Genomic DNA, 15,829 nt, shown 5'->3' on the forward strand with positions numbered 1-15,829 from the left:
CCTGCCTAAGCCCCAGGTCCTTCCCAGCACACTCTGGGCACCACAAGGCAGGGGCTGGTTGGGGAGATGAGCTGACCCTTACTGGGCAAGGACACGGAGGCAGTCTCTCACCTTCTGCAGGTACAGGATGGTCCCTTTGAGCACCGCATAGAATTTCTTCCAGCCACGCCTCCCACGGGGCGCTGGGGACAGGGCACAGGTAGTGTGGCTGCAACCACCCACCCCGATATCTCCTCCCCTGCCTCCCAGCACATCTGCCTGCATGTGCATCCCCGGAAGACTGGCCAAGGGGGTGGATCCCCTCTGGACTAGCATCCCTCCCCACGCCTCTTCCCCCGCCTGACACCCACTCCTCTTGCCATCCATGTCCGCGTGGGTCTTCCGGGTCAGCACGCCGTGCTTGTAGGTGGCAGCGCTGAGAGCCTGTGGGAGGTCCAGGAAGGGGTTGCCGCCATCCAGGATCCGTGTCACCTTCTTCGTGCCGGTCCCAAACTTGTCATCCACCAGCTCAGACAGTGATTTCCTCAGCTCATCCTCGTCACTGGGAAATCGCTAGGCCTGAGCACCGCCTCCGGGAGGCCTCAGCCCCACCTCAGCATGCCCTCGACCCACCAACCACCCCTCTGAGAGCCAGTCAAGGTGAAGAGCAGAAAAGCAGAGGTTCCAATTCTAGAGCTTTGACTCTTCCCTTCAAGTCTGCAATTCTGACCCCTGACCTCTGCTCTTTGATTTTTTTTTTTACCTACAAGTTCCAATCCACCCTTGATCACAAAATGGGAGACCTCATTATCTCCAGATTTCCTTCCTGGTCTTCGTCTTCTCTCCAACCCTGAAAGCCCAGCTCCAGGGAGCAGTAACTCATGGCCAGATTGAAGCTGCGGCCCAAGCCCCACAGATATGCTGGGGAAGGGCAGCCAGTAGATGAGGATTCCCATTGAGCATTGATAGAAGAGTGCCAGCTCTTCCCCGCGGGGTTGAAATTCCTAACAATCCCTGCTGGGACCGCCACACAGGCTGCCCTGGGGAACACAGCAGGGCAGAGCAGCCGCTTTCCCCAGAGCTACTCAGTCTCCCCAATGAGCAAGGTCACCACACCTCTTTCCAAGTGGCTCACCTTCAGGACTCACTGCCTTCACAGGGAAAGTTAGGGGGCAGTCACCCATCCCCACTGCCAAGAACAGTTGCCACCTAAACATGGTCAGTCATATTCTTGGGGTCATAGGGGGCCCATGCCTCCTGTCTACCTACCTACTTCCCAAAGGGGAAAGTTATTATTTGGGAATAGTGACAGTATCTCCAATATAGGAAGCCAATGTGCAACTAAAGGCACCGTTCAATCTGTTCCATAGCAGTGTAAACACTGCACACTTTTTATCAAGACAGAAAAAGAACCCAAAGGGGAAATCAGGTTTGGCCAGCTGGACAGGGGTCAACAGGCCCTGGGGTGAAAAAATCAGCACCATGGAGAGTGGCACGAATGCCATCCCTACACCCCCCAGCCACTCCTGTTCGCCCTCCCAGTGATTCAGTGTCCCCATACTTGTGCCCATGGACACTACTCACATGGCCCATTCCAGCTTTTCATTCTTGATGGAGTTGTAAAGGGCCTGGGAGAGGAGTAGAGAGAGAGAGAGGAGCTCTAATGAAAAATCAAAGAAATCTCCATCTACCTCTAAAAATGTGGACACAGTGAGGGAGCACCTTTAAGCCAGTGGGGCAAAGTGGGTGTTTGATCCATACTTGTTTGTTGGATGAGTGAGTGAATGAGGTGGATGATTGGGTATATGACTGGGTGGACAGATTTGAGTATGAGAGGGTAGGTAGATGGGTTGGTAGGTAGGTGAATGGGTGGGGAAATGCGTGGATGGTGAGTGGATGACTGGATGTGGAGTGGGGGGATGTTTAGGGGTATAGGGGATGTCTGTGTGGGTGATAGGTGAATGACTGAGTTGATGGGTGAGTGGGTGGAAGGATGGATGCATGGGAGGCTGAATTTGTGAGTGAATGAGTAGATAAGAAGTGTGTAGGTGGGTGGTGAGACTGAGATGATTTGATCTCACAAATAACAAGTGCTTCTTGATGGTGAAGAAAGTAATTATGATAAGAGAGTGGTGGAGACAATCTTCTATTTTTTTAACCTCCAAACTCACTATCCAACTGTCCCTCTGGTATCACCAGGACCTTCAAACCCACTATCTAAAACTGAACTCATTTTCTACCTCCAAAAAAAAAAAACAAAAACCTGTTTTTCATCCTCTAAAGCGAGAACTGACCAGGCTTATAAGGCCAGAGCTCTACCTGGGCTTCAGCCTCAAGAGAAAACTAAATTCCCTTAATTCCTGGTGATGCTGAAGGGATGAGTGGGATTTTTCTCTGTGGCGAAATTGATGGCAGTGGTGGTGGTAAAGATGGTGGTGATGGCCATGAGAGCTGTGACAATTGGTGGCAGTGTTGATGATTACCATGACACCTCTGCCTAACTCAAGACATATAACAGTCAAATGTTGAGCTGGATGATCTCTAACTCTGTCCCAAAGTCATGGTGGCCCTGACCTCGGCATTAAGAATCTAGAATATCATTTTAGTGGGGCAGCGGCCTCTCTTCTCTCCACCCACCCTGGAACAGCTGGGGAAAGGGGAGCCCGTAGCAGGTAATACCTTCAGCAGGTCTTTGGCAAAGTCTTGGCCATCATTCAGGTGGTCCAAGTTGGCAATGAATTGCTGGCAGGACATCTTCTTGCCAATGTTCTGTAAAGGAGAAACGGTTCTGCCTGAGAGTAGAGGCAGAGGCTGGTGCCATCCCCACACCTGCCCTGCCCTGCCCAGCCAGAAGGGATGAGGCAGCATCAAGGTCAGGACTTCCCTCTGTCTCCAAGAGTTTACAAAACTCTTTTTTTACATTCAAGATCTATTTGATCCTCGAGCATCATGAGAGGTTGGGGTTACCCAGCTGAAGGAGTCAGATTGAATGAAGTATTGTAATAGTTGACATTTGCCAGGTGCCTACTATGTTCTAGGCATTGCAGTTGACATGCATGATATTGTCTCCTTTCACAAGGAGAAGGAACGGTGGTTGTTAGCATTAACCCCATCTGACAGGTAAGGAAACTGAAGTGCAGGAAGGTGATATGCCCATGATCACACAGCAAGGAAGTGGAAGGGCTGAGTGTGTCTGACACCGAAGCCCATGCTCTCACCCGCTACTCCACGGTTAACTCTCTCAAGGTCTTGAACCCAGGCCTCTTGACTCCTGAGCAGAAGCTCTGTGTATTCCGTCACAACTGTCTCACCCTCTCACCTGTGCAGAGGGGCAGCAGGACCTCTAAGAGGTAGGTGAAGTGAGGGAGAGTTTGATCTTATGAGAATCAAAAATCAGTTCCAAGCAACACATATGGGTACCCCGTGCTGAGCTTGGCTGGAACCAAGGGAACCCAAGCAGATGGTTTTACTCCAGGAGGTACAAACAGACAAATAGCTGGGAATAAGCAGACCCCAAAGTTCTGTCTTCATTTTTTTTTACCAACTAAGTAGCAAAGGGGCTCCAGCCCTCCAAACCCAACACCTGATCCTTTCAGATTCTCCTTGCAATATCCACATTTGAGGAAACACTGGATGACACTTCATCTCTGTGAACACGAAGACCCTTCAACACCAGATACTTATCGGTATAGTATTTTGTGGATTTAGGTTTGCTATAGACAGTGTCTCCCAAGATTACCTACCACTGGAATAGGTAATCCCTCAAAAGGGATTTCATAATCAAATAGGTTTATTTATATGTTTCAGAGTCTTTAACATGCTTAAATGTCTCCAAGGTAATGATTCCATGGACAATTTCCCAAATTTATTGACTTTGGTGCCATTTTAACAAAGAGAATCTATTAACATCATGTGTGACACTTATACACCACAGAAAACAATTCAGAAAGCAATGAGTCAAGGCTTTGTGAGTAGCTGACAAGCAAGAGTTTTCTCTACCTTTTCCAAAGGCTTAAGGAGAAGAGATCCTAGGTGTGCCTTGATATAGTGTGTTTCATATGTTTATGTGTATACTTTATGTATACATGTTTGTATACATACATGTGCATATATAGCCATGTATGTGTGCATTCAAAATAGAGGAGTATGAAGGCAATATTGATAATATTGTCTGAGTGCCACACACACTGAACATTCCCCAGCCATCAGTCGGGAGTACAAAATAAAAAAAAAATAAAAAACAGGCAAATTTTCCAATCCTCATAACAACAGACCATCTTGTTGCAGATAAAACCTCTCAGAAAAAATAATTGCTGGTCAAAATATTAATAAAACATCTGGGTGAAGGCATTGGGAGAAATATAAAGGTAGTGAGGACTTGAAGGGTAAAGATCCTGCCGAGAAGGGAACTATGGAGAGGTGAGCCCAACAAGGAGCAGCTTTCCTCCTAGAAGCATCTGCTAATTCACAAGTAGTGGCCAAAAGGCTGAGCAACGGAGTGGTCTAATGGGGGACTAACGAACAAAAATTGGAGTTCAGGACCCACCAAGGATAAGAAGCCATGGGAAACACTTCAGTCATACTTCAAAAATATTGAAATTAAGAAAGGAAACACTAAAGGGAGTTCTTCAGACTGAAGGAAAATTATCCCAGATGAAAGCATGGAGAAGCAGAAAGAAATGAAGAACAATAAAATGGGTGGCCAAATCTAAGTGACTATTGATTATGGAAAACAATAATAATAAAGTTTCTGGGGAACAAAATATAGAGAAATATATAATAGCTAAAAGCATAATACCAGTAAACAATAAAAATAAAAAAAGACAAAAAAGCATAATACCAGTAGTCTATAAGTCGAGGGGACAGTAAATGGAGTTAAAATGCTTTAAGGTTATTTTATTGCCCAGGAATTTGTAAGAGGACTTCAATAAGTCAAAGGCCATGTGGTTCAGTTGGTTGAGCATTAACACATGCACTGAAAGGTCACCGGTTCAATTCCAGGTCAGGGCATATTTCCAGGTTGCGGGTTCAGTCCCCAGTCAGGATGCTTATGGGAGGCAACTGTCGATGTTACTCTCCCTCTCCCTCTCTCTTCCTCTCTTTCTAAAATCAATAAAAACATACATTTTTAAAAGATGCATATTGTGTCCTGGCCGGTGTGCTAAGTGGCTAGAGCATCATCCTACACACTGGAGGGTCACCGGTTCAATTCCAGTCAAGGGCACACATCTCGGTTGCAGGTTCGCTCCCTGCCCCCATCAGAGCGCATTCAGAAGGCAACCAGTGGATGTGTCTCTCTCACATGGATGTTTCTCTCTCTCTCCCCTTCCTTCCCTCTCTTCTACTCTCTCTAAAAAGCAACGGAAAAAATATCCTCAGGTGAGGATTTTAAGAAGAAGGAAGAATGCATATTGCAAACCACAAAAAGAATTCTAAAAGAATGCACAGCTAACAAGCTAACAATTCAAAAAATACTTAAATAATCCAAAAGCAGATAAGAAAGAAGGAAAAAAGAAACAGAGGACAGATGTCAAAGAAAAGAAATAGTAACCTGGTATGTTTAAATATATTAATTATTAAATATATTAATAACTCATTACAATGAGTGATTAATCACTATGCTTTAATTATGTTCAATTTGTAACAATGAAAATACATCCTGCATATCAGATATTTACATTATGATTCATAACAGTAGCAAAATTACAGTTATGATGCAGCAACGAAAATAATTTTATGGTTGGGGGTCACCACAACATGAGGAACTGTATTAAAGGGTCGTGGCATTAGGAAGGTTGAGAACCACTGCATTACATGATCAAATTAAGAGGCAAATATTATCAGACTTGATTTTTTTTAAGTATATGATACAAGAGATACATCTTAAATGTAAGGGAACAGAAATCTTGCAAGCAAAGGATGGAAAATAAATGCCAACACTAACAAAAGAACTTCAGTATAACCATACTGAGAAACATAATATCTGACAAAATAGACTTGAGGACAAGAAACATTACTAGAGATAAAGAGAGGGAATTAATAATGATAAAAGGGTCAATCTACCAGAAGATATAGCATCCTAAATTTGTATACAGCTAATAATAGTCTCAAAAAATAAAAGAGAAAAATTGATAGAACCAAAGGAGGAAGATAATATATTCATAATCTTGGTTGGACATTTTTTTATCCTCACCCGAGGACATGCTTACTGATTTTGAGAGAGAGAGGAAGGGAGAGAGAAAGAGAGAGAGAGAGAGAACACCAATATGAGAGAGAAACATTGATTGGTCACCTCCCTGCACATGCCCTGACTGAGATCAAACCAGCCACCTTTAGGAGTATGGGACCATGCTCCAATCAATTGAGTCACACGGGACAGTCAGTTGGAATTTTTAACACTGCTTTCTTGGTAACAGGAAGAACAAGAATATTAAACAATTAATTAGTTAACAATTAAGTAATGCAAATAAATTAGATAACCTAGATGAAATGGACAAATTCCTACAAACACACAAACTACCAAAACTGGCTCGAGAAGAAGTAGGAAATCTGAATAGACCTATAACAAGTAAAGGAATTAAATCAATAATCAAAAACCTCACAATAAAGAAAAGCCCAGGACCAGATGGCTTCACTAGTAAATTTTATCAAATATTTTAAAAAATCAACACCAATACTTTTCAAGCTCTTCCAAAAAATTGAAGAGAAAAGAACACCTCCTAACTCTTCCATAAGGCCCTGATACTAAAACTTGACAAAGACATCACAAGAAAACCTATGACATTTTCATGACCTTGGGTTTGGCAATAGTTCCTTACACATGACACTAAAATCAAGCAACAGGATAAAATAGATAAATTGGACTTCATAAAACCTTAAAACTTTTGTGCATCAAAAGACATTATCAAGAGAGTAAAAAGACAACCCACCGAATGGGGGAAAATTGCAAACCATATATTTTATGTTACGTGTATTTTACCACAATAAAAAAAAATCACTAAAGAGATACAAGATTTTTACAACAAAATTAAAAGACTTGACCTTATCTACACATATAGGATATTCCAACCAACACCTGAAGAATACATTTCCTTTTCAAGTCCACATGAAACAGCTACTAAAACTGATCTCTCTCTGGATAGAAAAGCAAGACAACAAATTACAAAGAAGTGAAATCACACCAGGTAAATTATCCGATTTAAAACATAATTACAACCAAGCAAAAAGACATGTACCCAGAAAAGAAAAAAAAAGACAAATACTTGGATCATCCCAAAGCCAAGGGCCAAGGGATGAGTTGAGACCTCCAAGTTCCCAACACTTCTCTCCCCACCTCACCCCATTTGGGATCAACAGGGCCTCCCAGCCCACCCTTGACCCTCAGACCTCCCACAGCCTCTGTCTCCCAGCAGAAGAGTATGGCCAGCCTGGTCACAGACCCATCCCAAGGCCTAGAGGTGTGAGGAGGCAGTGAGGCGAGGAAGAGAGGGGGAAGGCACAAAGCAGGGGACACTGTTTCCATGGGGTCCTTTGGAGAGCTCACAGTAACTCCAACAACCAGGCCCTGGGCTAAAGGCTTGGCCAGTGCTGTCTCCTTAAGCCTCATGGGACTTGACAATGGGGAACTGAGGTTTAGTGAGTAAGTAACTTGCCCCAGGCCACACGGCTGTTGTGTGGAGAAGCCGATGACCCTTGCTCCTGATCCTTGAGCAATACTGCCTCTAGAGCCATGGTTCTCAACCTTGGCTGCACATTAGAATCACCTGGGAATCTTTTTAAAATCCTGATTTCTGGGCCTCATCCTCCGGAAATTCTGTTTCTTTGTTACTAATGTTGTGGCCCCAACCCATCACAAAGAAACAGAATTTCCGGAGGATGAGGCCCAGAAATCAGGATTTTAAAAAGATTCCCAGGTGATTCTGATGTGCAGCCAAGGTTGAGAACCACGGCTCTAGAGAGAAGATGGCATCCTCAATGTCTCTTGGCTGCTAATATGAACAGTCTTGCCCCACCCACCTCTGATCTATGAAGGTGCTGAAGTTTCCCTTCACCTACGGGCATTAATGTGGGGCCATGGCAGCTAAGCCCACCAAGCTCAGGAGTATTATCCACCCAGGGGGCTCATTGAAGAGTGGCTGCTGCCCTCCTTAGCAGCTCTTAGCCATGGAGGGGGGCATCCGGGGCTTGGCACAGCAGTGACTGGGTCCTGAGGTTGCTCTCAGGCCCAGCCAACGGTAGGTGGGGTATGTTTAACGTTCCTTTTAAGATGTGCTAGTAAGACCTGCTCTCCATACACAGAGCGAGCTGGTGTTGGGGGAACATTAGCAGGTTAATAGGCGTTAGCTCTGGTGACATTCCCATGGGATACACATATCTTCCATCCTTCCACACATGGCCATGGGCCCAGGTGGACATAACCAAAGTTGTCACACGACCACTCTTCTTACGAAGGTCACAAGGCTCTCACCTCCCCAGGCCAGGTGCCCCCGTGTGCCATGGCTGTCATTAGACTGTGGCCTTTGCATTCTTGACCCTGCAGGAATCTTCAGGCTGGGCCTTTTGGTTCTCCATCAGGTAAATGTTAATAGTAATAATGAAAACTATTGTTATTCTTACATAATATTATTCATAATTAAATCCTTCCTAGGTGCCAGACCTTGACATTTGGTGTCGTGTACATTACCTCTCAGCCCTCCCAGGATGACGTGTGGGAAACCGTTACTCCCACCTACAGATGCAGAACCTGAGACCAGAGCGGGCTGGTGTCCTGTTCAGGGTCACAGAGCTACCCCGTGGAGGCAAGAGTAGGATCTGAAGTCGGGTCTGTCCCAGTTCTTTCTTCCACCCTATGTGCCTGGAATTCTGGGTTCACTCTGGAGCCAGACATGCTGGCCTGTTGTCCCCATGAGTCACTAAAATATCCCCAACCCAACAGGGGGCTCTGATCTGGGTGAGCAATGAGGAGACAGAGATTGGTGGGGCCAGACACAGTGATGGGGGGCATGGAGGGGAACATGGAGATGAGGGTCTAGGCTCACAGGGCATGCACACCAGCTACACTTACCACCTGAGGGAGGGCAAGAGAGCCCAGAGGGGGGTCCCCGGAGCAGATAAGGAAAAAGGAGTCATTGAGTCAGAGCAGCACTCAGAAAGCCCAGGGCCCGGACGAGACAGCCTCACAGCCCACCCAGGCACCCTCCTGTCACTCCACTGTTTGGCTGGTGGGGGGCAGGGTGACGAGAACGCCTCTGGAGGGAAACTGCCATTTGACAGGTAGGGGCTACCTGGGGTGTGGCGCTTTGATGGGCCACATTCGGACTTGTGGGATGATGGGTAGGAAGAGCACGTGACCTGTTAGCAATGTCTGGCCTGGGTGCAGCTAGGGTCACACCTCTTATTCAGCACATCCCAAATTCCGCTCACTGCCCTGCTTGGGCGGGGCCGAGGCCAGTGTCAGCTGGATAAACTAGGGCAGGACCACGTCTAGAGGCCACACTGCCCAGCTCTCCGGTCTGCTGAAGAAGCATGGCCCCTAAGCAGTAGGTCTCAGGAAGGGGGCTGGAGAAAGGGCTGGCCCCTGACAACCTGGGTGTGTCTGTGAGAGGACACCTCTCCTCCCCGCCTCCCCACTCACGTGTCCGTGCAGGTCCGTGTTGAGCAGCATCAGGGCACAGGTGAGCGTGTGGATCCCGTCTAAATCAGAGATGGCGGCACCCTCAGTGTGAGGGCCCACTCATCCCCACCCCCAGCCACCTCCTCGTCTCCAGGCTGAAGGTCTCAGAGATTGGAAGAGGCCAGCCACCTGCTAAACCCATCTCAGGGCCCAGTGCCTGTGTGATGCCCCTGCTCTACCCCCACTGAAGCCCTGGAGTCACTTTCCTGCCCAAGGTCAGGGCCAACCCCTCCCTCAGGGGAGACTTGACCACCCTGGGCCTGCTCTGGCTCAAACTCCTACCTTCTGTGGCCAAACTCACCTTGAACCTCAGACCCAGGAATGGCTCTGGTTCCCAGGCCATGTCTCTGCCATGGCCTGTATCTCTTCCAATAACTGGCCTAGTCCCCCAGTTTCTGGAACTCAGATCCATCCTTAGGGCAGGTCCGGCCCCTAACAGGGCCCCAGCCCAGACCCCACATCAGGACTCCCACACTGAGGATCGGCATTGCAACAGGGGACCAGGGAGAACGAAGACCCAAAGGACTGGATCTCTAGGATGGAGGGTTTCAGGCCTGGGGCATGACAATGGGCAAGACATCAGGAGGTCTCTTGCCCAGCAGGCTGTGCCCATTTCACGTGCTGTAGTTTATTCACTCAATGTCTATTGAGCAGGACAGAAGTGGCAGGTAGACCAGGGCAGGAGGAAGCCAGGGCCTGGCAGGGAGGGGCAGGGTGGGGCAGGCAGAGTGGGGCAGGCGGCCATACCTTCCGAGGTGCTGTCATCGGGGTTGCACTGGCAGTACCGGCGGGAGAAGTGAGTGAGGACCCGCTCTCGCTCCTGTGTCTCCCCCATCAGCGGGAAGGCCTTCAGGAAGGTTCTGAGGGGCAATTCAAGGATGCTGAGGGCCTCCCAGAGCCCCTGAGTCAGTCTGGATCCTGACTGACCACACCACACACACACACACGCACGCACGCACGCACACCTCACGCACCTGCCCAAAGGGGCCAATGCTCTAGTGCCCCAGCATCCAAGCTCAGGGACGCCCCCTGACCCCCAGGACAGCTTCTGGAGTTTCAGCCCTCATCACTCTCCAGGGCCTTTTGGAAGTAGGCAGGGGACAGATTGCGATGAACAGAGGAACATCTCAGTGCCGGCATCAGCTCTTCTTTGGGGTAAATGCCCACTCCTTGCTCCCTCCTCTATGCTGGACCCAGACTGACCACACCTGCCCCTCAGACTGCTCTGCCTCAGTCACACCCACTCCTCACTCGATGTGCTACCAGCTGAGCCCACAGCACAACCCTATCCTCCCTCACTCTTCTCCCACCCCAAGTCTGAGCTGTTACCAAGTTGTTCTTCACCCCTAATCTCAACCCTTCCTCCTCCTTCTCTGTCCTCATCATGGGCCAGGACATCTCCAGTCAGGGGCACCCCTGCAACACCCCAACACATCCTCCCTGCAGACACCAGTGGTCTTTCTAAACTCACACGCAGTCAAGACTCACCCCTGCTTAAAACTTGTTACTGGCTCACCAGAGCCCTCAGAATAATGGCCTGGCCCTGCTGACTACACAAGCCCCCTCCTGTCCCTGCAACCTTGCACCCACCTGCTGCCTCCCCACATGTATTCAGACCCTGGACAGGATGGGCACTCTCACTGCTCGGGGCCTCTGAGCGGGCTGGGCCCTGCCCAGAGGCCTTCTCTCCTCTGCTGGGCAGCTCCCAACCCCTTCCAGGGCCCAACGCAAAGGGCAGAGCTCTCAGGGGCCCTGATCCCCACACCGGAGGGTCTGGGAGATGGAGCCAGGTCCCTCGCCTGGGGAAGCTGCGAGCTGAGATAGTTTGGGTCTCTATCTGTCCTGGTTCACAAAGCTAATTTGTTCCTAATTTTGCGATGGTTCGTTTGGTTTCTGTGGTGCCCACTTTGCTTAATCCTCTCTCACGCTGCTCCTAAGGCACCCCGGGACCTGTGAGCCCAGCTCGGCCAGTCCTGACCCTCTGAGGCTTCCCAAGGCATCGGAAACTGCTGACCACTGTTCCATCCCAATCAATCAGCTGCTGTACAAAAACCCTCCACCTGCCGTCTAGTTTTCCTCCTCTCCCTGTCTCTCCCGCTCTCTGTTCTCTTCCCCTCGCTGGCCCCCAGCTCTGTGTTTCCCCTCCCTCTTCTCACACCCCACCTGCACTTTCTAAAACCCTTCCCCCATCCCAGCTTTAACCTGTCCCACCGATGAGCTATCCAGCCCAGCTCCTACTCCCCAGCTCAAACACCCGCTCCCTGGGGGCTTCCCCAAGCCCCAGCCCAGCACAGCTGCCACCAAACTCAGGCCTTGTCTTCTACCACCTGGTGGAATATGAGAAGCCGGACGCCTCTGGGTCAAAAGCTTCCCGCATGCGGCTGTCAGCACCGCCTCTCAAACCCTGCTTTATACCCAGCACCTGCTGTAGCTCCTCAATCTATTGGGCTGACATGCAAGGTCCTGCTGCCCAGCGTCCAGCCTCTGATCACGAGCGGACCCACTGTCTGCCCTCCCTAACCGACCCTTCTCACTCCAATGCAAACTCCAGCCTCACTCAGGCTAGGGCCGCTTGCAGCAGACCAACTCGTCCACTGAGAACGACGGGGAAAGCCAGGCAGAATGCATCTCTCTGACGCTACCAGAACACTGACACGGGTTCTGACAAAGACCGAAAGGGCCCAGATTCTCGAGAGGAGAGTAGGCTGTCCACCGCTGCTTGCTCCCTGGGCACTGGTGGTTATGGGCCCGGGCAGGAGGCAGCACTGGTGGTGGCTTCACGGAGCTGAAGAAACGAACCCGGAGGCTCGAGGGGCTGTACACACACGGCCAGTTTTCCTTTGAGAGATTTGCCAGATTCTGACTTGTGTGGGGCAGGATGGACATAAAAAGCTAAGCAGAAAGCCTCTGAGAAGAAGAGGGAATTGGTTTGATAGTCTTACCACATCGAGGAGAGTTGTGGATTCATGATCCACCAAAAGGAGAGGCGCCCATGAACACACCAGGCTCCCAGTGGCAAGCCCGGCGGACCTGCCCCCCTGAGATGGGGTGAGCCCTAGACCTCTCCTCAGTGCAGCCTTGGTTGATTCAGATCGGGCCCCCTGCCTCCTTCTGACTGCCTAGCAAAGGACAGGGCAGCCCCTCTCTAAAGGTGCACAGCATGGCCTAGAGCAGCTATAATTCTATACAAAATGTAGAGCCTCTCGTTAAAATGGTACTGAGCATACAGAGAGACCCTTATGATGTGGTCAAAAGGAAAAAAATAGAAACAGAAATAGATGATAATGGCCATGGGATGAGCAGACAAGGGCTTTGAAATAACCGTGGCTAATATGTCAAGAAAAGGGGCGGGGGGGGGGGGGGGGGGAGAAAACAAGTGAAAAGATGGGGAATTGCCCAGAGAATTATAATCTATAAGAAATATTTTTAATACAATGAAAATTCTAGACCTGCAAAGTATAATAATAGAAAGCAAAAACTCAATAATGGGTTTAATGCCCTGTTAGACACAGAAAAAGGATAAATACTTGTAAGCAGGGCAATAGAAAATAGCCCAACTGAGCAGGAAAAAAAAGAATGAAAAATACATTTTTTAAAGTATAAGAGACACGTGGGACACGATGAGAAAGTCTACTATGCAAGGACCACCCAGCCCTTAACTCAGAGACTGCTGTCCCTCCCCCGAGGGCTCTGGCCTGGTGTCACCCTGCTGGCTGGGCCCCCAGGCCTGCTAGACTCTGGGCTGCATCCTCCCACTCTGGGCTCCCCTGAGGGCTACTCCCTGGGCCCAAACACCAATGGGACCTGAGACCAAATCTCCCTCAACAACTGCGGGAAAGTGGGAAGGGAGTGGGGCTGTTGCCTTCTTTCCTCTCCTCGACCTTCACAGCCTCAGCACCCACACATCGTGGGCACTCACTGCGTCGCTGGAAGGCTGCTGCTCTGATGGCCCCTCCCCCAGCCTCCCCAGAGGGGTCAAGTTTATGAAAGAGCTGGCATGAGAATCCAGATGTGCAGCCTGTAACACCTGTGGGCACTGCCCTCCCCCCCCCACCCCACCCCACCCCCCCACCCCACTGACCTGAGCGCTCTGTCCAGAGTCAGGCCTGAGAAGTCGAAGAAGCTGAGGTACTCCCCGGCCACCAGCCTGCTGAACTCGTTGCTGCCAGGAGAGCATGGGGTGTCCATGAGAAGCAGGGCACAGCAAACAATGGGGTACATGGGCAATACCCTGACCCACCCACTCAGACCTGCCCACACCAAGGCTGTCTTCCCTGCTGGCCAGTTGGGCTCTGACAGTTCACCTGGGCTGGGGGTCAGGAAGGCTTCCTAGGGGAGATGATGTCTTGGGCAACACCTACAGGAAGAGCCAGCCAGGTGGGGGAGTAGGGGATGGGATGCAGGGTGTCCCTATAGACTGCACAGCAAGTCCAAGAAGCTACCAGCAGGGCCACGTGGCCAGAGCCGGAAAGCAGGAACAGGGGCAGCAGGATTTGAGGCAGGGAAGGCCCGAGGGCCAAGGGAAGGATCCGGACTTGATTCTGAGGGCTGACGTGGGGAGGGGGAGGAGTGAAATGGTCAGATCTCTATTGGAACGCTCTTCCTGCTGAGTGCAGACCCCCTGTGGGGCCGCAGTAGCTACCCAGGAGGGAGAAGGAAGACGGGGGAAGGAGAGAGATTTTGGAGGCAGAATCTATAGGATATGGGGATGAAACAGGTGTGGGGCATGACCGGGGAGGTGGCCCCTGGGGGAGACACCCAGCGCTCGGAACAGGTGGAGAAGGATCTATCACGTGAGAGTCCTCAGCCCATAGCTGGTAAATGGCTCCGTGTCTTCAACAAACTCGTGGCATTAAAAAAACAGGCAGGGACTGTCCGATTGTTGTTGACTAACGGAGACTTAAGAGACATATTGGCCAAATGTAATGTGTAGACCTTGTCTGTGTCCTGAGTTGAACAAACTTTTTTTGAGAAAATGAAACATAGACTGAATGTTAGAGATAATTAAGACATTTTTGTTAATTTTCTTAGAATTTATGATGGAATTATGATTGTGTAAAAAAAAATCCTTATCAGCTAGAGACACATACCAAAGTATTTATGGAAAGAATGATAGAGTGACCAAAATAAGCTTTAAAAAATTCCAGCAAATGGTGGGGGTGTTGGCGGGGGGGGGGGGGCGGGGGGGCGGGGGGCTAGAGGAAACAAAAATTAAAAAACGTTGATACCTTTGAAGCTGAGTAAATAGTACATAGAGGTTTAATGTATTTTCTCTGCTTTTCTGTATGTTTAAAACTTTCATAATAAAAAGTTTAATTAGAGAAGGCGTGGCCAGTGTGTCAACACAGTTGAAGGTGAGGGCTGGCAGGGGCCACTGGATTCAAGACACAGGCTGCTACGGACCCTGGCAGGAAGGGCTTCTGAGGAGAGAGGGTGAGGAAGACGCCAGCCCGAGGGCTGAATGTGGAAATGAGTGTGGACTGTGATCCAGGAGGTCACAGTTCAATTCCGGTCAGAGCACATGCCTGGGTTGTGGGCTCGATCCCCAGTGTGGGGCATGCAGGAGGCAGCCAATCAATGATTCTCTCTCATCATTGATGTTTCCATCTCTCTCTCCCTCTCTCTTCCTCTCTGAAATCAATAAAATATATATATTTTTTAAAGAGAGAAAGAGAAAGAAAGGGGGAGCGGACAGAGGCCACCCAGGGCACAAAGTCCCAAGAATTTTAGCTACAAAGAGGCAGGGGGTGCCCTATTCGGCTTGGCTCAGTGGATAGAGCATCAGCCCGTGGACTGAAGGGTCCCAGGTTCAATCTGGCCAAGGGCACATGCCCAGGTTTGGGGCTCAATCCCCAGTGGGGGGCATGCAGGAGGCAGCCGATCAATGATTCTCTCTCATCGTTGGTGTTTCTCTCTCTCTCCCTCTCTGAAATTAATAAAAATATTTTTAAAAAATAATAAAATTTTTAAAAAGAGGCAGCGGGAGGAAGATCCATTGAGGAAGGATTTTTATTTTCAGTTGGAAAAGACTGGAGCACAATTACACGCTTATGGAAAAACTCTTATAAAGGGAGGATGAGGACCAACCAGAATGAAGGCTTCTGAAGGGTGTCCTTAGGTTGGCAGGGCCACCGCCCAGCAGGAGTGGGGCTAGTAGCTGTGATTTCTGAGCTGGGG

The 15,829-nt window shown here is 49.4% G+C and overlaps 1 protein-coding gene across 4 annotated transcripts in view; it reads right to left on the minus strand.

The window, feature by feature from the left end:
• Positions 1-15,829, minus strand: part of PSD2 (pleckstrin and Sec7 domain containing 2) — a 39,412-nt gene that overhangs the window by 6,702 nt on the left and 16,881 nt on the right. For 3 of the 4 annotated variants that reach the window (XM_070414854.1, XM_070414852.1, XM_070414851.1), the window contains 7 exons: positions 13,734-13,814; positions 10,400-10,512; positions 9,610-9,672; positions 2,659-2,747; positions 1,564-1,607; positions 351-541; positions 112-182 (listed from right to left, as the gene is read on the minus strand). In XM_070414854.1, the coding sequence (XP_070270955.1) occupies positions 112-182; positions 351-541; positions 1,564-1,607; positions 2,659-2,747; positions 9,610-9,672; positions 10,400-10,512; positions 13,734-13,814 (652 nt within the window). Of the gene's footprint in view, positions 1-111; positions 183-350; positions 542-1,563; positions 1,608-2,658; positions 2,749-9,609; positions 9,673-10,399; positions 10,513-13,733; positions 13,815-15,829 lie in introns of all 4 variants that reach the window. The other variant, XM_070414853.1, reaches the window with a different exon arrangement.

This window comes from Myotis yumanensis, unplaced genomic scaffold, assembly GCF_028538775.1.
Source record: "Myotis yumanensis isolate MYYU_CA2020_CCGP unplaced genomic scaffold, mMyoYum1.0.hap1 SCAF_5, whole genome shotgun sequence".
NCBI classification, from domain to species: Eukaryota; Metazoa; Chordata; class Mammalia; order Chiroptera; family Vespertilionidae; genus Myotis; species Myotis yumanensis.